At 35.4% G+C, this 24083-nt stretch overlaps 1 protein-coding gene across 4 annotated transcripts in view; it reads left to right on the forward strand.

Annotated features, from left to right (window-relative positions):
- TBC1D22A (TBC1 domain family member 22A) overlaps positions 1-24083 on the forward strand; it is a 143029-nt gene that overhangs the window by 11700 nt on the left and 107246 nt on the right. For all 4 annotated transcript variants that reach the window (XM_040061853.2, XM_040061854.2, XM_040061856.2 and 1 more), the window contains exons 5-8: positions 6810-6880; positions 10932-11060; positions 12209-12271; positions 18004-18118. In XM_040061853.2, coding sequence (XP_039917787.1) covers positions 6810-6880; positions 10932-11060; positions 12209-12271; positions 18004-18118 — 378 coding nt within the window. The remainder of the gene's footprint in view (positions 1-6809; positions 6881-10931; positions 11061-12208; positions 12272-18003; positions 18119-24083) is intronic.

Here is a 24083-nt window from a genome sequence, read left to right on the forward strand (position 1 = left end):
GAAAAGTAACTGCTGTCTTCTAAGCAGAAGTGATAGTTTGCTAGCGGGAGCAAATTGAGATACTTTTTGTCTAAAATCAGTGGGGATTCATAAATTCTTTCATACTCATTGGTCACAGGATTGTGTCAAATAATAAGGAAGCTGAAGAACATAGTAACAATTGGGGTTTAAACTCTGTTTCTTTGGAAAGTATCCTTTCAATTTGGGACAGAGTTCACAGGCAGGGTTTTACAGATACTGATTTTGGATCTGCCTAATTTCAGCTGGTTCTTTGCTCCCATTTTTAACAAATGATCGTGTCTGTAATTAGAATGTTTAGAAATGGTCATATTCAAAATAACTGTTCTGGAAGTTTAGGAAAATATTAATTGTATTGAAACAAGAATATTTTTTGCAGGACTATCTTGATTGAAAATGTGTGTCTGATTTGTAGGTGCTATTAAAATTCTTGTAGAAAGTCCATGCTTGGGAACATACTCAGCAACTCGCAACTAGGATATCTATTTCCCTGGGCAATCTACAAGGGAAAGGAGTTGCTCTAAAGACAATTCACTGAAGTTATGCTTTAACTAGGGAGAATGTAAGATTTCAGTCAATGACAAATAGTTTAATAATTAATTAAAATATTAAGTTCATAGAATAGTTTGGGTTAGAAGGGATGTTTAAGCCCATCTAGTTCAAAACCCCTGCAATTGGTAGGGACATATTCAACTAGATCAGTTTGGTCCAAGACCCTCACCCAGAATGTTTCCAGAGATGGGACATTGACAGCCTCTCTGGGCAACTTGTTCCAGTGTTTCACCATCTTCACTGTAAAAAATTTCTTCCTTATCTCGGGTCTGAAGCCACTCTCTTTCAGATTAAAACCATTATCCCTTGTCATATCAAAACATTCTGCCAAAAAAATTTTTTCCCATCTTTCTTATAAGGTCCCTTTAAGTATGGAAAGGCCACAGCGCTGTTTGCCCAGAGCCTTCTCTTTTCCAGGCTGAACAACGCCAACTCTCTGTTGGGGTTCTCTCAGAAGCCTGTCTTCATATGAAAGGTGGTACAGCTGATGCCTGATGCCACAAGCCAAACAATATTAAGATGATAAAGAAAGAGCTTCCTTTAATGGAGCTCCTTCATGGTGCAAATATGGCAAGATGCATTGATAATACATGACCCCGACAATTTTATTAGTTTAACAAATTAACATACTTAACATAAATAATCCAATTAGAGGAAGAGTTAATTAAGCAATCCCTCTTTTAGTTCTGCCCCTAGCTTCCAACCCCACATTTATTTTCTTTACAATATATAGAGAAAATAAAGATGTCCTTGGTTCACACTATAGATGCAAGACTAAATAAGATTCCTTATTTAAGGAAGGGAAGGTTAACTTACTGTTCTAAAATTTAAGTAATGGAGTAGGTAAAGTACTATAGTTAGTTAAGGAGCTATATAACTACATAATAGTAGTCTTCAGCACTATGAATATATGGAAAATGTATAAAAACCAAAATTCTGTTTGGCATTACCCTATCATCTTCCTGCCCCTCTGGACTCATTCCAAAAGGCCTATGTCTTTCTTTTACTGAGAACTCTAGAGCTGCATGCAGTACTACATCCCCACCTGGAGGTCTCATCAAAGTGTAATAGAGCGAGAGGATGCTGATTTTGCTGCAGTCCAGCTCATGTTTCACCTGTCCACCCTCTCATCCACCAGTACCTGTTTAGTGCCCTTATCCCTCCATCCCCTGACCTGTATTGATACTGGTAGTTGCCCCAGCCCAGGTGCAGGACCTTTCACTTGTTCTCATTAAACCTGATGAGATTCCCATGATCCTGCTTCTCTAACTTGTCCAAGTCTCTCTGGCTGGTATCCCAACTCTCAGGTGTGTCAACCACACCACTCAGCTCAGTGTCATCTGCAGCTTTGCTGAGGGTACACTTGATCCCATGGTGTATGTCACCAACACAGACTAGCACTGGGCTCAGTATGAGCTCCTGAGGGACACCGCTCATCACTGATCTCCATCTTGACATTGAGCCTCTGACCATTACTCCCTGGATGTGATCATTCAACCAATTCTACATTCACCAAAGAGTCCACCCATCAAAGCCACTTCTCTCTCCAATATAGAGAAGGATTTAGTGGGGGACCATGTCAAAGGCTTTACAAAGTCTAAATGGATGACACCTGTAAAGCCTTTCCTTGTCCAGTGGTTAGTTACTCCATTGTAGAAGGCCAAAATGCTGTTCAGGCAGGACTTGCTCTAGTCAGCTGTGCTGGCTGTCTCAAATCACATCACTGTCCTGCTTGTGCCTTCACAGAGCTTCTAGAAAGGTCTACTGTTCCATGATCTTCCCAGGCACAAAAGTGAGGCTGACCAGTCGCAGTCTCCATGATCCTCTTTTATTAAATTTAAGGTAACCTGAGAACTGGAATGCAAGTATTTCAATTACATGTTATTATTTGATTTTTAGGAACTCACCAGTTGAGTCATTTTTAAGAATAAAGCCCATCTTAAAGACTGTAATAGAGACACTTGCTGTAAAATTTAGTTATGCACGTCTAATAAAAAGCACATGTAGTTAATGTATTTTAACAGCAGTATTAGAATTTTACTTCACTGACAGTCTTTTATGTATGTCTAAAATGGTGCCCTTGTGTATATGCTTCAAATTTTTTTTCTTTTCACCAGAAGCATTTTTATTTTATGTTATAGCAGTGTTAGACTAAGTCTTCCCAGAGCAACTTTTGTCCTGCTGTTCTAATTGTTGTTGGAAAGGGCAGGGTTCTTTGTTTTCTTTCCTCTTGTTTTGGTGATGAACCATCAGAGGAAAACATAATGTGACTTGATACTTTAGCAATAGTGTCATGCAAGGCTCAGACTGTGTGCTGTTGGAGTTTGCTACTACACCTGATAAGAATTCTTGCACAGGCCCTTTGAATTTTACTGTGTGCTCTTTGTCCCTGGCAAAATAGTGGTTGAGCTCACTGTAGTGAAAAGTTAGGGCCAGAAATTTATATGATTTTTTGGATTAGTATGAGATCCTAGAATTTGGGAGGACAGCAGTCAGTGTGATGAAATAGAATTATCACATACCCAGGCCTAATGCTTTATGATGGAGTTGTCTTAACTCTCAGATATGCAATCAACTAACAGTTCTCTGTCCTGTAAACAATTACTGTACCACTTATGAAAGCAAAACCAGAGCCACAGCCTTGAGAAAGTTCAGAAGGATGGCATGACAATAGAGTAGAGGAGGTTATTAAATACTATAGTAGGTTATGAAATATAGTCCAAAAGGGAAAGTTCTGTGTCAAATAAGGAGAGCACAACAGAATATGAATCCTGTCAGGCCAGGTGAATGGAGGCATTTCTAAAAGAGTTTGACAAACAACTTAGGAACATATAAAAACTAGCTTTAAATTGTTTTTCTCAGACATATTGGGAGAAAGAATATCACCAAAGATTTTGTAGGCCCAGCAGACAATCACAGTGTAAAAAGAGCTCACAGAGAGGCTAAGGCAGTGGCAAAGCAACATATATAATTATTTGTGTTCAGCATGGAAGAATGCAGGGACGTATTCACTTTCAAATCCTACATGATAGATAAATAGAGAATCTGTTTCAAATAAGTGTTATATTATAAAAAAAAATCATTTGTCCTTGGTTTTTACTTCCATATCCAGTGCAGAGATTTTGTTCCAGTAAGAGCAGTCACTTTGAACCCCCTCCCAATAGTTAGTTTTTTTGTTTGGAATTACGTGATAGCTCAAGCTATCCCTAATTAAAGGAAATTCATGTTCATTGCAGAATAGCATCAGGAGGGGAGGGAGGGAAAATAAGTTGGGTTCCAATTTATTTGTGTATTTCCTATCTTTGGCCTTAAATGAGTTACTTAAAAGTAGAATTTTTGTACTGGGTGATTTGGGGTAATTCGTCACTCATTTAATCACATGCTTCACATTTCTGATTGTGACAGTAGGTCAGCATATTTTCCTTTTTTATACTTTTTTTTTTCTTTACATAGGTTGTTGTTAGAGTTTGGTACCCATGTTTGGGCATGGATTCCTATTGAGTAGAGCTAAGGGTGGAGCAAGAAAATGGAAAGGTAAAAGATTAGACTGGGTTTGGTGGGTATAAGGTTGAGAATGGACAATTGTGTTACTAGAAAATAATAAAAGTTGAGTTACAATTTATTTTCTGTTTTCTTCATATACTAATTACGTAGTTTGTAAATGTTACAGTGTCTTGGATTATGTAACCTAAAAATGTGTATTCTATTCCATCTGTTGAGAGCTGTTTTTGGGAGACTTTTTTTCCTTCTCTCACCCTTCTGGAGAGGAGGGGGGCAGATGCCTTCTGATAATGGCCCAGCCATTAAATCCAGGTGGGGCAGTGTTTCTTATCTCTTTCACCATCGCTCCATCCTCCAGGGGGACATCTTCTGATAATGGGCCGTTAGGCACCTCCAATGACACGACACATTCCATCATCCTATTGTGAGATGCTCCACCCAGTGGGGGAGGAGCCAACTGTTCCTAGCTAGACAAAAACTGGGACTGAAGGACACAAGGTATCCCGATTTTCCACTGGATTCCCAGAGGAAGACTGGACCCATCTCGTCACCACTGGACTTTCTACTCTCTTCTCTACTTTTTACTCTCTACTGTCTCACCATCTCTACTCCACAGAACCACATCTGTTACTCCAGGAGGACTTATTTGGACTGCTTCCAACATCACCAGGGTGCCAGGTTGTATCCCTGACTCTGTCAGGGTTTTCCAGGATTTTTGTTTGCTACCTTGCTTGTTTTTTTGTACTACTACATTTGTATTTTTTTTTTTTTTAATATTCCTAGTAAAGAACTGTTACTTCTATTCCCGTCTCTTTGCCTGAAAGCTCCTAATTGCAAAATTATAATAATTTGGGGGGAAAGGGGTTTACATTCTCTTTTCCAAGGGAGGCTCTAGCTTTCCTTGGCAGACAACTGTCTTTCAATACCAGGACATATGGCTATCTATAAAGGTAGCCCAAACTTGAGCAAAATGATTGTGTAAGGAAGTAATAAACTACTGCACAAGGAGGAGTAGAGCAGGAAGATGCACAGTTGGAGATTTTGCTTTTGAAGTCTTGGGGCTTTCATTGGCATTAAAACAACTGGAGCTAACTGTCATACTTTGAGGTGGAAGGGAAATATATATATAATTTGTAGATTGTTTAGTTAAGGCAGATATCTCTTTCTTTAAATTGTTTTTGTTCATAAACTATATAGAATACTGTTTTTCTACTCTTGTTCATATTATATGTTTACTGTGCCTGTACATCTTCTGAGCAGTTCCTGCCTTTCTGGCTTTTAGAAGAATATAACCAGTGATACTGTTACTTACGCTGTAGTTGCTTGGTATTGTGGAGATTTACTTGGCATCAAATCATGAGTGGAATTGAAGCTTGTTGCAGAAGTGGTACAGGTTGCAAGCCAATGCTAAAGCTGCTTGGAGGCTGAGCAAACTCCCTGGGGTGTGGAAAATTACTGTAGGTGATGTGAGAAATTGCTGTATGTTACAAACCACAGTGTGAGAAGCTGACACAAGTTATAGATAGCACCCTATGGAATGCCTGGATTTCACAAGTTTTAAAGGGGGAATTGTGTGAGAGGTGCCCAAACAGTGCCATTGCATGGAGAGAAGTGCTACTTAGGGAAGTGCAGTGTTACAAGACCAACAGTGCCTGATAATGATTTCAGAAATACTAAATTTGGGTATAGCAGTAGCAAAGCTGGGAACATGAAGGGAAGAAATAATTGGAGTGGTTTGTTACATGGGGACAGAGAAAAGGAAGTAGAAGTGTGCTGGAAAAAGATCAAAAACTGGGAAACAAGGTTAAGTGGTGTGACCAAGTGCTGTCTGGGTTCGTGTTGGGCAGCTTGTGAGTGATGATCACAGCTGGAGTGTGACAAGAAATTAAACTTGTTTCAGTTGCTTATTGCAACTTTTTCCCATTGAATCCTTGTGTTTACTGTGACAGTATACTCATAATGAAGTGTATTTGTTGTGCCAGCCTGTGACTTTTTGAATTTATGTCTTAATCTGTGTTTATAGTCTGTACAAGTTATGCTTTCAATATTTCTTTGAGACTTTGGTTCACACTGAACTCTAGTAGTGTCATATTTTTCTAATGTTACTGATCCTTTGGTTATTTTTTGTTCTTCTTTTTACTCTATGCCTTGTTCTTCTTTTTACTCTATGCCTCTCAACTCCTTGAGATGAAGGATAAGGGAGAAATTTACTGTGAAGTGTGAAATTTCTTGGATTTATGTGTATAAGCGTGCTTTCGTGCTTCCTCCATCCATGCATATTTAGTGTGCAGAACCACTATGAACTTCTTAATGTTTTTTGAAAGCATATGCTGCTGCTCCTTATTTTGTGTAAACTTTAATAATATTACAACTGCTTTACCTGCTTTGATACACTGTATTCCTTTCATATGCATCTCAAAAATTATATTGTATTCTTCTTGGAAGAATAATGCATTTTTATCGCAAGTTGCCAACTGAGACGATATGAGGCATGTATACCAAAAAGTGATGCTGAGAAATACTCCAGAGTTACTGTATCACACTCAGTACCAATTACTGTAGGTGTCCCTATGGATAGCAATTATCCAGTATTTTATTAATCCATTAGCATTGCCCTATTTTATGTATTTTCTAAGAAGACCATTGTTGTAAATATCTTTGTGCTAATTTGAACATATCTGTGTATGTAAATTGGTGGTACTTTCCTTGCTTCTCATGAAACCATTGTGTTTTAATAGATGAATTGCGAAAATTGAGTTGGTCTGGCATTCCCAAACGGGTTCGTCCAATTGCATGGAAGCTTCTTTCAGTAAGTTGTATATTTTTTATTATTATTATGATTCCTCTGTATTTAGTACTAATAGCTTTTTCAAGCATTGCAAATGATTTTGCATGAGTTGTAATCCATCAGTGATGGTTGGAAACATATCTTGTGCTGAACTGTAATGGAAGTTATGTTCTTTTACTCAATTTCAAGATTAATCTATCAAATTGAAAGGTGGGAGATGAGAAGTAGTAGTAAATCATGCCAGCTGTGTATCTTTATTTTTCAGTCTGGCTTTTTTATGAAAGAAGGTCTTGTGATAACAGTGGCTTCTTTCAACTGGTTTTGATGGAATAGTGGAGAGTTCAAAGACAAGTACATTCTTAACAGTTTTCTTGAAAATAGACACACAGTAGGGGAAGCAAAAACTATCACCATCCTATGAAAGGCTTCATTCTGACTTCACATTAAAGTAACTGCAAGGAAGTATTAACACTGTAGTGAAGAAAAGCAGTGATAGGATCTATATGTGTTTTTGGCTGGTTCTTCTATAGTGCTTTAAGATGAACGACTCTGAACCACTGTGTCAATTAAGTTGTGGCATTGATTCTCCTGATGTCAGACCTGTGAGTCAGTTCAGAGAGACTATCTCATTAAAAAGCTAATCACTTTTTTGTGGTGTGAGTTTTTGGCTGGCTGAGCACTCTGATTTTTTCCCTATGGCCAGAGGATTTTGCAATGGCTGTAGCTTTAGAGTAGGTTGGCTGAAGTACCATGGAGGTGTTTCCATTGGGCATCAGAGAGAAGCTTGTGGGGATATGTAATTCGCTGGGTTTGGTGTTACAGAACAGGATTTTTTCATCTTGGTGTTTGCACTATGTTTTAAGTTTCTTCTGCAAAAATACAATTTATTCTTCATAGAGGTATTTTTCATATCAATCTTTTCAGTTATAATGCTTGTGATGACAAACAGTTAAGCATTTTAGCTGTTGTTTTTCTGCCTGTGGTTGAGAGAAGGTTTATGAGGATGCTTGTATGAAAAAGAAGCAGAACTCTCATGATGTCTACTCTCCAGAGGCTGTGAAAGACACTTTCTCAGCAAATCTTTGTGCATTTAAGAACTGTTTAACATTCTGAATTATACACACACCAGTTTAGCACTGTTGAATTTTTGAGGGAGTAGACTTAAATAGCTTTGCTTTTTATAGAATAATTCTGTAGGGAATGCTAAGTATTTACTTCAGATTGACACTGATTTCCAGTGGCTGAAAGAGTCTCTCTTGCTAAACTAAATTTGCTGCTTAGTTTCTTCTAATGCTAAATGCAATTGCAGCTTAATGGTTGATATTCAAACATCCTGCTGCAATTGAAATTAAACATGGAGATTACAATTTATTTTACTTTTGTTTCCAAAGTTATATGTGATTTTGGTAGTTAAAAAACCCCTTTTTTTTCTCTTGAAGTTTAGGATGTTTTAAAATACTAAAAGTAAGAAAAAATATGGCTAACTCAAAGTTGGCTTTGAAACATAGTAAGCTAAAGGATGAGCATTTTTTAAGTTCTGAATCATAAGATTGACATTGAGGCTTAGAGAGTTGGAATTATGCAAATTATAGAAATATAAAATGGGCTAACACCTCTTGCTTTCTAGTAAGAACATAGGCTTTCCAGCAGATTTAACTTAATTCTGTAAGTTGATTTTAATTTAGTATTCCTGGTCTAGAAAAATGCTAAGTGTAGAGTTCTCTTGTTTTGTTGCTTTAACAACTCCAGTTCGGGATCTATTTCAGTTCAATTTTCATCTTGCCATACCTCTGCACAATCCTGCTTTCAGATTACTTTTTTTTATACTTTAGCAATTAAGTGAATTTTTTTTTCTTTTTGAGTAAGAGATCTACAAAACTTTTTTGTTGTGTTTTTATTTTTTTCCTCCAAGTGGAAGTATTTTGAAAGTTCTTAGCTTTTCTTGAGTAAGTCCTGCTGTGATTTCTTATCTATTGTGTGGCCCTCATTTAGTATATTTTGGAAACCCAAAGGTGAGTCATTTAGTAATCATTACTTTTTGATACTGTAAGGCAGCATTTTCTTTTATCTTCTTTCCCAAGTGGGAAAGAAAAGTGCTTTCAGTTTTTGTGGTCATAAGCTCCACCATGCTTTTTTCTGATGGTAACTTAATAGTGACCTAGTGTTAATATCCCAGGTAAGGGGGAGTAATAATGGTAATCCCTGGAAGTGTTTAAAACCAGGTTGGATGGAGCACTGAGCAACCTGGTCTAGTGGAAGGGAAGTTAGAGCTAGATGATCTTTAACGTCCTTTCCAACACAAACCATTTTATGATTCTAGACAGTGCACCAGGAGGTCCTGGGGAAATAAGTGTTCCTAAAAATCAAGTGACATTTTGATTAAAGATGAGTTGCAATACTGAAAAACAACCAGAAAACTGAAGAAGCCAAGTAGAGTTACGGCTTTAGTATATGTTTCTTTCAAAATTATTCAGAAGTCTTATTTGAAAAGCCCAAACTTAATTTTTTTCGGGGAACGGAATATACTTGGTGTTATCTGAGGCAGATGATGGTTGTCTTGTTTGTAAAACCGGCATAAAAATTGGAATTTTAAAAATATGATTTAAGAAATTGTTCAGTTGAGATATTTGTTACATAGTCAGCAGGTTAGTAATGTTAACAAGTGTTTGATGAAGACAGTTTTTTTATGCAATACTCTGTTGATGGTATGCATGTCTACTGGAAACGATATCTATAAAAAAAAAATCACATTATTTTTAAAATATACTGAAAATGTTAAGTAGACTGTACCTAAATAGCAAGAACTATACAGGCTGTCTTCTCATTTGAATAACAAAACTAAAGATCTGTTTGCAAAAGCCTTTGGAGGAAATTAATGAATAAACAGATTAAACTCTCCACCAATTTATTCACTGCTGATACATTACAAGCCTTCCCAACTTTTAAGAATAAAACCTAATTTGTAAAGTGAGCAGGAAATATGACGTGTTGAATTGAAAGATTAGTTCAGTCTTTGAAACTGAATAATGGCAAAAAGACCTGCTGAGAAAGTATCGGTGTCCTTCAAACAATCACATTTGATCCTCAAACTGAATTCTTTTCTAATGCAACTAGCTAAGATATCCTACAGGGAAGAAACCACAACTGTTGGGAACAAATGGGTGGCAGAATTCAGTATTTAACACAAAACACTGGGACAGGATATTAAATGTCAGACAAAGTCTTTTACCTGAAGTGAAGCTTGTGGGATTTAAAGTACTTGGAATCAAAAACAAGTCTGTACATATTAATGAAATTAATTTTGCCAAAGAAAGTACCTCTTTAAGGTATCTGGAATATAATATGGCTTGTACTTTTTCTGTTGTCATTATGAATTAAGTAAAGTGTACAGGAATAATATTTTCAATGATTCTAATACAGAATCATAGTATTGAATAGGTTGGAAAGGACCTTTAAGGTTGTATAGCCCAACCATAAACCCAGCATTGCCAAGTCCACCAATGAATCATGTCCCTAAGGGTGACATTGCACATCTTTTAAATACCTCCAGGGATGGTGACTCAGCCACTTCCTCGGGCAGTCTGTTCCAGTGCTTGATAATCCTTTCCATGAAGAAGATTTTCCTAATTTTGAATCAAGCCTCCTTTGCTAATGTATATAATTCCTACTTGAAGGCAACTGAGTTAATACGTGTTACTTAAAAAATTAATAAAATTGCTCCAATACTGGCCACATAGAAATTGAGGAACTCACATGCTATTGAATTTACCTGAATTTATTTATTTAAGCTTTTCTCCTCAAAAGTCAACACTGTCTTAGAATTTTTGATGAGAAATTTCATTTTGTAGGGGGAAAAAAAAAAAGACAGCTATTTTTATAAGGTGTTTGTATCTGAACTTTCATACCAGTTGGAGTGATTAGAAAAATAGTTTAGTAAAGGATTATTTAGATTTGTGTGGGAGTACATGGCACTACATCAGTTTGTTAGACCTCCTGTCACATGTAATCAAATGCCAGCAGTGCTTTTTGTAAGGCAGAGAGTAATATCCTTCTCATTTCACTGTTTCTTCAGGGCTATCTTCCTGCAAATGTGGACCGAAGAGAAAGCACTTTACAAAGAAAACGTAAAGAGTATTTTGCATTTGTTGAACAATACTATGATTCCAGAAATGATGAAAACCACCAGGATACTTACAGACAGGTAGAACACCTACTGAATTGCCTTTTATCTACAGATCACTCGCTAAAGGACTTTGAGATTATTTTTGAACTTTTCTACTGGTTTTCTCTGTTTCTTTGATCTTACCAGATAGACAACCCTCTAATAATTTTCCTAAATTTCAGAAGCAAAAATTTGAAGTAGTTTTCATCTGAAATTCAAAATAGTGGATTTCCTTTAATGTCAGCATTAGTGTTGCCATGGCTTTCTGTTTAAAAATTAGTTGTATTTTCAAATTTTTCATCTCCTACTCAGACTCTCTTTCAAATGAGTTTTAAGATGGACAGGCAAAGTACAACAGTGACTGTTTCTTACTGGCTCCGAACTTCTGCTTAAGAAGTGGAAACTATATATGATGCGCAGTAAACGTAGGGGTGTCAAACTTTCACATTCACCCAGATAAGCAGATAACTTTTCTTCAAGTTTTGTACTGAAATGAGTAGTTTGTAACACTAAGCAGTGATACTTTAGCCTTTCTTGGGACCGAAGAAGCTGAGATCTTCCTTTCAGCTTCAAGGCTAATCTTTAGTAGCAAGAAATATATAGCATCACTAACATAAGGCTGGTGAATGGAACCCAAAATCATGACTTGAGCACTCTGTTGCATAAAACTCCCGTATGAAGTTTGGAATAAAAATTGTAGAAATACTGATATTTTTGTGCTTTCTTCTTGATTGTCAAATACATTAAAATACATGCTAAACTCTGCTTTTATCTTTGGACATTTGGACTTGATGATCCTACAGGTCTTTTGTAACCTAAATGATTCTATGATAGTAGGAGTTGAATATGACTTTACAGGAGTAGTAGTATGTATTTGCTCATAATTACCCTGAGGTAATGAGTATTTCCAGTATGATTATAATTTGCAAATAATTAAAATGTGATGTAAGGATCCCAGAATGTGAGTACAAATATATGTGTTTTTAAATTTTGCTTCGTTGAAAGATTAACTTAAAGATTTGGCTTTATGTTTTGAAATACAGTAAAAATCCATGTTATCCCGAAAGTAATGATACAAGGGGATTGTTACAACTAATAGTGTAAACCAAACAAATTATTTTAACTAATGTGTTGTTTAGGAAGTATGCTGTTGGTTCCTTTTACAGTATTCTTCTTTGTCTAATTAGATCCACATAGATATACCACGCATGAGTCCTGAAGTTTTAAGACTTCAGCCCAAAGTAACAGAGGTAAGAATTATTTATTTTCTTTTTGTTAGAGAAAACATTTTATTAATGAATCTGACATCAGTTTGATTAATTTGATTGCACTTGCTATTTTGACTCCAGAACTAGCTTAAAGTAGTAAAAAAAACGTGAGGATGTCTAAGTAGAGACTAAGAATAGCAGTGTAAGTAGGAGTAATAAAAGCAAAGGCACCTCATTAATTTCCTATATTGAATATGTCAGTATTTATTGTGGCCTTGTTCCCTTGAGGTTTTCTTCCCCTTTTTTTCCTTTTTATGTGTTTTGTTAATATTGTGGTTTTTAAGTAATCCAGAGCATAGTCCTGTGGTTCAATGTATTTGTCAAAATCATTTAAGTTCTGGAAATTCTTAGAGTGTTCCACTTGGGAAATTCTCCTTTTTGAATTTGTATCACAACTGGTTTCAATGCCATATTTGATTTTGCTTCCTTGTAAGTTTTGTATGTTGAGTACTCTATTTAAATTGTTTTACTACGCTTGTAACTATATAATTAATGTAAATTTATAATAATGTGATTAATGGTAAATGTATTAATCAAATTGGCCTATACTGTTAGGGAATTGAATCTCATGGGGACTTTTAAATTTTGAAGTATATAGGTCATAAATAGCATAGATGGTGTGGATTCAGCTACTTAGTTTAATTCTTCAACTTACTCTCCTTTCTAATGGTTCTAGTTAGACCTTCAAATTTATTGCCATGTAGTTTCTGTTCATGCAATTATAGATCCAAATAGAATATAAACTGGTAGTTAATTATGAGAACTTAAATGCAGAACTAGCTTTCATTTGGTTTTTCATTGCTCCAATTATTTGTTTAATGGCAGTGCTCTTCCACATGTTGGAGAATTGTTTTGAAAATAGCCTAATAGAGTATTTCAGAAGAAAAACCTATAAATATAGGGCTTTCCACCTGCTTTCTGCACAGTGGTGTTTCACCTGGACTGTTCTAGAGATGAATTGAAGAGTAGAGTAAGTGAAATCAAGGAACAAGAATGCAATAATGCCAGTAAGAAATAAACTATTAAAGATATTAATTAGATAGGTGGGCTGCTGGGGGAATGGGCTTGCATCTGTCTTTTACTCCCTTTATTATCTTAACCAAACCCTGCCCTACAATTGCCTGATGCCATTGTACAAAACATGCTGAAAGGGTCATACCACCTAATTTCTTCAACGTTTCTTTCTCTTGCTTTCTGAGTTTCTGGAGGCCTACCATAGCACCACCAAATCCCTCAGCCCCACAGGGATCCTACTTCCAAGGGCTCTTGCAGATAGGGTGTGTTATTCTCAGAGCTGACTCTTCTTGAGAGAGAAGATGGTGCTGGTCTTTGGTGAGCAACAGGCACTCCCCCCTTTTTAAGGTGAGATTGCAAGGGTTATAAAGTGGAGAAGGGAATCAGAGTAAGAGTCAAAGACAGGTTTTAAAGGATGACACTGTGCAAAACCGTTGTTGTGGGTATTATGGTGACTTTTGTACGTGCTTCTGATGCTGCAAAGATTTAGAGTACTGTTGCCACTACTTTGAAGAATCTCAGTGGGAGTGAGGTGAAGAGACTGTAATTGACAGAAGTGGACAAAAGCACGGATTAAAGCTTCAGAAAGACAGCACATGTATAAACCTCTCAGTCTCCTGACTTAAATTTCCAAATGCTGCTATTCCAAGATTTTTGCTGGTCTTGGTGGTATGAGAATCTCTGTTGCCAAAGAACTTTTAATTAGGGTCAATAAGGCTGTTTTAATTTCTTACCTGAACTCAGAGTTTGGTTTCTGTAATAAAATGTTACAGTTTAGAAAAAGATATTTTGAATCTGATGTGTGGAAATAACTAGTTATTATGTGTTCCTTTTAAAATCAGTTTAAAGTGTTTATTTTCTATGGGAGTTATATGGATCCTGAGTGAGGGGAAGGTAATGTTGGAGCAATGATTTAAGGACTAATAATGACTTAATAGCATCTCTGAAAGAGGAGAACAGAGGAGTTGGAGATGCTCTTTCATATAGTGCAGTTGAGCTATTTTAAACACTACTTATTTAGTTTCAATAAATTTGATTAGCTAACATGGACTGTTCTAATTTATTACCTTTTCTTGCTTTATCTTTAACTGAATTTTGTTGAAATGGAAAGCACATGGCTGTGTATTTTCCATCTGTGCTTGCATATTATACATAATAATTTCAAGAAAGCTGCACAACTTAAAATAGTTTATAATTTTGTCCTCCCATCTCTTTTTTTTTTTTTTTTTTTTTTTTCCTTTCCCTTCCCTACTTAGAAAACCAAAAGCAAATTTTCAAAAGCTTTTGAATTAAGGCTTTGGAGGTTTTGAAGTTCCTCTGAGGTGGCAAAACCCACAAGTAATTCAAACTTTCATTTAAGCTGATGAATTCTTTTCTTTATGTATATGAATGTAATTCTTGCTGTAATTATGAATGAGAGTAAAATTCAAAAGAGAATAATAGATTGGTAATGACATCTCATGAGATGTAGTGGTTCATAGCAGGAAAATAATTCCACTTTTTGTTTCTGGTTTGGAAATCAAGAGGGGATCCTTTTGGGAAAGTGACCTTTTTAATGAATCCTATTTGAACACAGTCATGAGTGTTGTACAGAAAGTTAAATCAGTCTGCTGTTCAGGTTTTCAGTGCTCATTTTTTGATTCAGGACAGTAAATGAAACTACAAAAATGGGTAAAAAATTGAAAATGCTGTTTTAGTGCATAGTTGACTTTTTGACTGGAAGCATTTGGGGGTATTAAAGCTCATGTGCCATCACTAAGTGGTGCTTCCTGCTCAAAAATATAACACCACCCCCTCCAACCCGCCCCCCTGCCACCCCAACAGATACAAACACCACCTCCCTCACACCTGGATTTTTAAAACATTTTAAAATCCATAGGCTTCTCAATTTGCAAAGCAAACTGTGTATCTTGTGAGGTTCTGAAGAACCAAAAGGTTGGTGGTACAAAATTGTGAATTGTTTGACTTCAGACATGCCATCATGAAAAAAGCACGATGTTTATAGTTTCTGCAGTGGGTATTTTGGTTGACTATTCTTACTGAATTGCTGTGGGTTTTTTTGTTGGTTGCTGGCTGTGCTTATTTTGTAGCCCACTCACACCATGAGTTTTTTATTTAGCCTAGTGCATAACCCTGTTCTACATTCTGCAATTGCTACTTAAATAGGTTTCTCTAGTCAGCTTGTTCTGATATTTGTTTTTGAGAAAGTCGTTTGTATTTGCAGTATGTTAAACATGTCCTTTTTCAGAAGTGAAATGATAATGATGACGTGAAAAGAGAATAACTCTGATAATACTGAGAAACTAATGTTGTTGAAAAGTAGAAGTGTCAATGGACAGAACCAGGCAGAGTGGCTGTGAGCTAACTAACTTTGCTAGATTGACAGTTTTCCAGTAATACTAAAAATATTACCTAAACAACTGTAATTTCATCAGGGTATGATTATGTAAAATGTAAAAACATGTTGTAAATGGCTGTGTAAAATCTTTATACAGTTATTGATAGACAGTGAAACTGTCTAGACAGTGATTATTGCTTAGAGGGCAGAAGGTGGTTTGTCTTTTGGTTTGTGTGTGGTGTTGTTTTTTTTTTTTTTTTTTTTTTTTTTTTTTTTTTTTTTTTTTTTTTTTTGTAATATGCAGTTCTTGTTAAAATGCATGAGATGACCAGAATGGTACCAAGAATTTGTAGCTAAAGGAGTAAGCGTCTTGGCTAATGGAAACAAGATGCTTCTATGGAGGATTTGCTGATGAATACTTTCCTTTTTGTCTAATCTCTGAAATCACACTGAGTGAAAACTGAATCTCAGTTGTGGTTGTAATGGATCAAATGTGCACTGTCTTAAGGCTTGTTTTTTCAGTGCCCACCAAAACTTTTTGTACTTGCTGTTGTTGACTGTGTCCCCTGTTCTGTGAATTTGCAGCCAGGGAAACATAAAACCTGGAGGACAGTTGACTCTCAAAAGAAAGCCTGTAGGAGAAGGATAGATGTTGATATTTGAGACTTGTTTTCAAAGCAAAAGGTGCAAATATATTTTAGCTTCAGGTGGAAGCCTGTGATGGGAATTTCAAGCAGCAGGATGTGAGTCTTTTATGCTGAGACCTTTCCTTACTTAAAAATGGCTGCAAGAGGACTTTTAAACTAAATAATGAGATTTTATTTAAAATTGAATTAAAACAATCAGCTTCTTATTCTAACAAAAACTTTAAGTGAGATTGAATATAAATAATACTGACTTCACAAATAAACTTCCTCCACCTATTGCATCCTTTCTGGGCAAGTCTTTCACTGGCTTTCATGAAGCCTGAGCATTCAATGACTTCTGGAGTTGCAGCAAACCACAGAATCCTTTGAGTCCTTCCAAAATGTCTCTTTTTTTTTTTTTTTTTTTTTTTTTTTTAATACTGAGGCCAGAAGAGCAACATAGTTTGTGCTCTCATGAATGAGCAAACATTCCTTTTTTTCAGATTATATGTCACTGATTGCCTGCCTCTAGTTAGGACACAGCATGTAGCAGTTTTCACTCTGCTGCTTATTTGCAGTCTTTCAAAGGCACATAATATCTTCAGAAGCAAGTAATTGAGAGGAAATGCAGCCTATCACAGACCTAAATGGAGTAAAAAAAAAAAATTCTCTGATTTATCTTGTTCTTTTCTCTTCTCATGCTGAGATACAGTGTGGCCTCACGAGCTTTTGAAGATCCTAAGCAAGCTTCAGTTTATAGAGTTGAGAGGGTGAGGTTCTGTGACATGGCAGGCAGTTGCCTTATTTCTACATTTCCTGATTTTTTTCAGGTTTTTCACTAACTGGTATGCTAATGCCAGGAGTGTAAAACTCCACATTGCGGTATTAGGCAAGCTTAACGGTTGTGGAATCTTTTTATGGGCATATTACAAAAAAAAAAAAAAATCCAAGCTATATCAAGTCCTTTTTTTTGTTATTTAGGGATAAATAGAATATTGCATTAGTGGAATACTTCTTTCAGAGAGATGGAAGATTATGGGAATATCATTTAATATTTCTTTCCCTTGAGAAAAGAGAATTTTATATTACTGGAAAAGCTCCAGTGAATAAGAGCTACTTTGTATTAACTACTTTAACTGAATTATATACTAGGTTGGTTTTAATATGTGCTAATACCCTTAAAATGCTTCCTTTTGAAGAACTGAGAAGCTTACATAGCACTGAGAGCTAGTTATGTATGCCAATGTTCATTTATGCTTTTGCATGTGTGTTTTTTATACTGCTTAACTCCATGATATTAAATTTATCTGCAAGGAAGTTTTCAACATCCTCACAAGATGAAGCAGATGGGCAGGTACTGATCTCTTCACTCTCATGACCAGTGACAGGACTCAAAGAAATGGCACAAAGTTGAGTTGGGGACATTTAGGCTGGATATCAGGAAAAGGTTTTTCTCTCTGAGTGGTTGAACACTGGAACAGGCTCTCCAGAGAAATGGTCGCAGCACCAAGCCTGACAGAGTTCAAAAGGTGTTTGGACAATGCTCTCAGGCACATGGAATGGTACCTGGGGTGTCCAGCACAGGGCCAAGAGTTGGACTCAGTGATCCTGATGGCTCTCTTTCAACTCAGGATATCCTATAATTCTATGATGTTATGATAATTTGCAAGTGTCTTGTTTAAAATGTGCTTATCACTTGTTAAGTTAAATTGATGGTTTCTTTAACTCTTTTTCAGATCTTTGAAAGAATTTTGTTTATCTGGGCAATACGTCATCCAGCCAGTGGATATGTTCAGGGCATAAATGATCTTGTTACTCCTTTTTTTGTAGTCTTCATTTGTGAGTACATAGGTAAGATTTGTCTTAATACTGAATTATGAATTAATATTGGCTCTGAAACATAGCTTTCATTTTAATCTAACAGTTTGGATGAGCTAATCAAAGCATAATTTGATACATTAATTTTATCATAATTGCTTATAATTATAAATCTGTATAATTTTAAATATATACTGAGAAGCAACCAGATTTTAGGTAGTCAGTGAAGTTCAGGAATCATCTTGATTTCTGCTTAAGAAGTGTTCACTGTCTTTATTTTCCCTTTCTCTTCTAATTCATGCTTTTTTTTGGAAAACTTTATATTGTACATGTGAAGTGGACAATGGTAGCAAAACAAGAAAGCAAAACAAAAAATGCCTGCCCCGCAGGAAAAAAACCCACTGAAATAAATAAAGTAACCCATAAAACATGGATATTTCTAAATTGGTTATGGGGAAATTGAAATAAAGGGAACCTATTATACTGTATCTGTGACTGAAATAGTGGCATCCTGGAATTAGGTCTGAAAATTAGGACAACAGTAATCAAATTTCTCTGGTTAAGAACTCTGCTCTTCTGAGACTTCCAACATTAGTAACAATGGCAGTGTCAACTCCATTTATGTTGAGTTTGTGGCTTTATGTGTGAATATACTTTTGAAAACATAAATAACTTAGGTGTGGGTTAAATCTTAAATTTACAGATTTGTATTTTAAGTTGTTGTAAGCCTTAAGAGAATAACTGACTGTTAACAATAAGTCATTAATAACTTGGGTATAACTATAGATACAAAAGGTAAGGTTTAACAGTAAAAATGAATATAAAGTTAATCTGGTTTGAATTAAAACTTTCCTGTACTTGAGTCTATTGTACACACACAGAGAAAAAACGTAGGTGTTGTATATCTAAAATTGAGTAATGTATTGTCTGGCTACTTCGGTGAGGCTGCATACAGTGGATTCTTCATGCCTTGTCTGTGCAAGATTGGTGTATTAATTCAGATTGATTAGTTTTAATGAAGGACAGGTTATCCTTGAGTGGATGACAGACTATCCATTTACTCATTCTCATGGCAACACCTCTGTTGGTTTGTTCATTTCTGGTTTCATAGGGGAATGTTTCATTGCTAAGCAACTAATGAGAACTACTGCTGCTTTCTCCCTAATCATCTCCTAAGTAGGGTAGAGGCCTACTCCTGAGAGTATTTGCAGTTTCTGCTTTTTATTCCCTCATTTGACAGATCATGAAAATGTTCTTAATGATCCTAGAACAGTAGGGTCTCTAGTAGACTTTAGGGTTGCTAATTGAAATAAGAAGTTCAAATGAGATGTGATTAGAGAATTGATATTCCATGTTAAATAGGCCATTTAATTAATATGGTAAATAAGTTTGTCTTTACCACCAACTTACATTTGGAGACCCTGATGATTGTTAATGTATTTGCTGCTTTGTCGGGATTGTCATATTGGAGAGCACAGCTGTTCCTGTAAGTGTTTGGTGAAGAAAGGCAAAATGTGAAAACTTTAAACCATAAAAGATAGTTGGGGAAAATGTATGAAAGGCAAAATGTGAAAACTTTAAACCATAAAAGATAGTTAGGGAAAATGTATGAAGCTCAGAAAACGGTATTTTGAAAGTTCATTTAAAAACTAGTATCTATATCATAAGAAAAACAGCAAAATTAAGGTTTGTTTTTCAGTAACAGTGATGGTCATGGCTAAGTGCTAACAGCAGTTATTTCCCCCAGAGACATATAAAAACTTTCAAAGATTTTTCTTTAAATAGGTTTTTGATTTGAATCTTTCTAATATGTTCAAGTTACGCTGAGTGATGCACTCAAGTTAGAATAAATAAATGAAATGGGGACATTGCATTTATGAAGCATGTCAAAAATCCTGTAATAAAATTATAGGATTCAAAACTAGCATGTGAATTGAGCTTTAGTAATTTATATGGAAATAAATACAGAATTGCAGAATTTTCCTATCCAAAACACATTTAGTGTATTTATATTTACTTTGGTAACATTCTATATTTACTTCAGATTTTTAGTCTAGATCTCACTTCTTGGTTTTACATGAATATTGGTTTGTACATTAAACAGCTTTATTTATTACAATCTTTTCACTACTGAGTTTTGTATTTTTTCTTAATTTAGCTGGAACCTTTTTTGCTGCAGTTCTAAGTTACTTTGATCCTAATCTATGCAGCTGAAAGTAAAAAATATTTTTATTTTAGGTTCTTTCTGTAGTTAAGAAAAGTCCCAAAGAATTACTAAGTATTAATAATAAATTCTTACGGTTAACAATGCAATTAATAATAAATCTGTGCTGATTAGGTCATCTGATGGTACATCCTGGTAATTTTTAAACACATTTGCTGTTTTGTTAGGTATTTTGGTTGGAGGAAAGCCATGTTTATTTTAGCTTTACAACAACTGAGAGAGCCCTTAATTCTTAATCTTGCATAATAAGTATGTGACATAGTTATTCTAGTGATGAGAGTCTTCTTTTTTTTCTCTGCTAAAGACATCTGCAAACTATATGGAAAAGTATTGCTAAGGAAGTTCTGAAGATATGACATGTATGAAAATGCTAATTTACTTCTCATTCAAATATGAATGCCATAAAGTAGGTTTCTGGCTGTGTATATAAGGGCTGAAGTCATAGATGTTTTGATGGTTTAGTATGGATTGAGGTACCTGATTTTAGTGCACAGATTCATACATTTTGAATATATTGAGTTACTGAATTTAGAAATTGAGTATGTTAAATGTTCAGGACATTGTTTCAAAGTTTCCATCAGTATGATGAAAGTGTAATCTGGTGATGTCTCATTAGTTTCCAGTTTGCAATAAAAGCAGAATGCTGTAACATTTTTAGCAAGATAAAACTTAATTGTCAAACCAAGCCAGGAGAGAAAAAACTATAATTAATGAATATGTCAGAGGGGGTACATACTGGCCCCTGCTGGAGTACAGTAGTTTCCATTTTGATTTTCTGGTCTAAATTAGGAGGAGGATGATTTTAAATCTTAGGTTTGTTATACCAGATGTTTGTGTCTATTATTCTCAGCCTTTTTTTTTTTTTTTTTTTTAATTTTTCCTCCTCGTGCAAAATGCTAGAGGTATTTATTCTTATTTTTGTCATACTTTAACAGCCTCTTTAGAAATCCAAACACTGGAGGTGTAGGAAAACTGTTTGGGGCTTACTTCTAACCTCCTGCCTGACATAGTAGTGTTGTAGCATGTGCTGTCAGAACAAATGCTAATTACTGTCAGGGCAGTTTTCCTGAAAGCCCTCTGTGTTTGTAGCATATTAATTTGTGTCAAAATGAATCTCATCGCTGTGGGTGCACCACAGAGGGGTTTTTGTTAATGAGATAAGATACACCACGTGACTGCTCACTACTTGTAGACCTTATCTGGACAAGGAAATTTTGCACTGGATTGCAAGTCCTATTTATTGCAAGTTTCCACAGGTGTGCTCTTTGTACACCTTCCTCTTGCCCTGAGTTCCTGTAGACCTACATTGTTTCCTAATGTTGTTGTGCTGTACAATTACTTGTGGTCTCTGCTCACCTACACTTCACTTTATCTGATGTTCCAGTAATCGTCATTCACTGGGCTTGTGTGTATATCTAAAACCCCAAAGTGGACCTGGATTCATTCACCACCCAGAGAGATGAAAGTTTCAGAGAAGTACCACCATGATAAGGATGCATGTCAGATTGTTGCTAAGTGGAATAGCTGTGTGAAATAATTTTAAGATGCCCAGGAGAATTGGATCAAGGGAAAATTAGCAGTTAGTAGGAAATCAAGGTCAGAAAACGAACACTATTGTAGCACTTGGTTATTTTAATTTGGATAAAGAAGGACAGGAGAAATGAGGCTGCTGAAGACTGGAATGGCGATTGAGATTCTGTCTGCAATCTTCTTGAAATAAAGGAGCCTGAGTCAAGTTGATGGTGCTTACAAGAACTCATGAACTGAAAGCTTCAAAAAGAGAGATCTTACCCTTGTAAGTATTTTTTTCTTGTCATCTTAAATCCTTTTGTAGATGGCATTAAGTGAAATTTCTGTTACGTAGTGTTTTCTAAATTGGTACAGCTATGTCTTTATGGGATAATTAATCTAGGCCCAAATCCTAGTGGAAATAGGGATAGGATTTATTCCCAGATTACTTTTACTGTGAGTAAAGAAAGGTTCTTTGGTCCTGAAAATGCATTCATCTGTCTATAAGCCCCTTGTTTACTGCTTTTTTCATTCCCTCTCATATGTTGCAGGAAGTCTTCCTGCCCTTATAACTGGTATGCAGTCTCATTTTTGTCTTCCTTTCACCCTTTTCAACAGTGAATAATTGTATTTAAAACTACTAATTTGGGTTTTTTTTCCCCCCACAGTTTGAATACTGCATCAAAACCAGTTATTTTCATTGTTTAATTGGAGTAAAATTTTGGAGCATTTTATCATGGCTGTATCTGAGGTAATTCCTCAGTGTTTGTTTATAAAATATGAAAAATTGTTAGTTAAGCAGAGATATATATTTTTTTCAGGAGAGTTGTGATTTTTGCAGAATCAATAGATCTGTTTGGAATGTATGTAAGACTGAATTTCTGAATGATGAGACAGCAAGCCAGAGAGTATTAACCCACTGACTTTAGGGAACTGCTTTTCTTCATACTTACAGGGGCATAAAGTAAAATTTTATTCAGTGTGCATTGTTTCCTTAACAAGACCTAGATGAAGCCTTGATTGCTACAAGTATATAAATTAGAGATAATTTATCCTGCTGTCTTAATATCTAGACCTTTATTATTCAGTTCCACCAATTCTCTAGTCCTTGGAGAATTGCGAATAGGACATATCCCTTGAGGTTTTGAGGAGAGAAAGTGGAAAAGATGTAACATATTTGTAGTTATTTAGAAGAGACTGACTGAAATTGAAGGATGACAAATTATTTTTATAAACTAGAACAAAGAGCTATAACTGGATTAACTGGATGATTCTCCTTCTCCCAGGCCATTCCAGATTCTCCATCTTCTGATTTACCAGGAGAGAAATTCTGGAAGACTTCCTGGCACTGAGGTTCAGGAATATGAGGGATATTTTCAGTTTGAGAGTGATGCAAAGATTTTATTTGCAATTGTAGTATGCTCTTATTTAATTTTGGCATTAAACTTTGTAATGAACTTGTTCTGTTTTCATGCTTTTCTTTATTTAAATAAATAAAAGGTTTTGCACAATATTGTGTTAAAATGTTTTTATTTGTACGTTTTTTTAAATGATTTATGAAACACAAAATGAATTTGCATAAAAGAAGGAACATAAAGCATAATTTATATTTTAATGTTTTCCTGCAAGTTGTAAAAGTATTAAGAAAATAAATGTTTTTTTAAAACCCTGGTAAAATTTTATGAAAAGCTATTCAAAATAATCTAAATCACTTTTCTGTCAAACGAAAATTCCATAGCACAAGTTCCATTTAATCACATTGATTTTTTTTCCTCCTTAACGCAAATTTCTAGTAATGTAGTTTCCATATACAAAGGTATATTTCAGTGCTGTTTCTTAATATTTCCATAATTTTAATAGTAACACTCATGACATCAGGAAAGTTGACTGAAGTTATCATAAATATGAGCAATATTGCATGAAATATTCTTTGCCAATTAAATGGAGTATTGTTATCTGTGTGATTTGGGTGTTCAAAGAATGAAGAAATCTTACACAAAACTGTTGAATTCAAGACTTGAAAGTGCTGAAAAGCCAATTACATCTTCTCTGTAAGTAATATGAAAATGTCATATGCATTCCCCTGAAAAAGCTGCAGTACACACCAGCACTCAGTGACCTGAATCTTGTTACTTACCCATCAGTTTTCTTTGCTGCACTCTTTGCTTTCATGTATATTGAATACTTAGTGTATGTACACCTGGATATACATAGATGTGTGTACATTTATATTTATAGCTATAACATGGCATAGAAGTTGTTCAG

The sequence above is a fragment of the Hirundo rustica genome, chromosome 4, assembly GCF_015227805.2.
Source record: "Hirundo rustica isolate bHirRus1 chromosome 4, bHirRus1.pri.v3, whole genome shotgun sequence".
In the NCBI taxonomy this organism is placed as follows: Eukaryota; Metazoa; Chordata; class Aves; order Passeriformes; family Hirundinidae; genus Hirundo; species Hirundo rustica.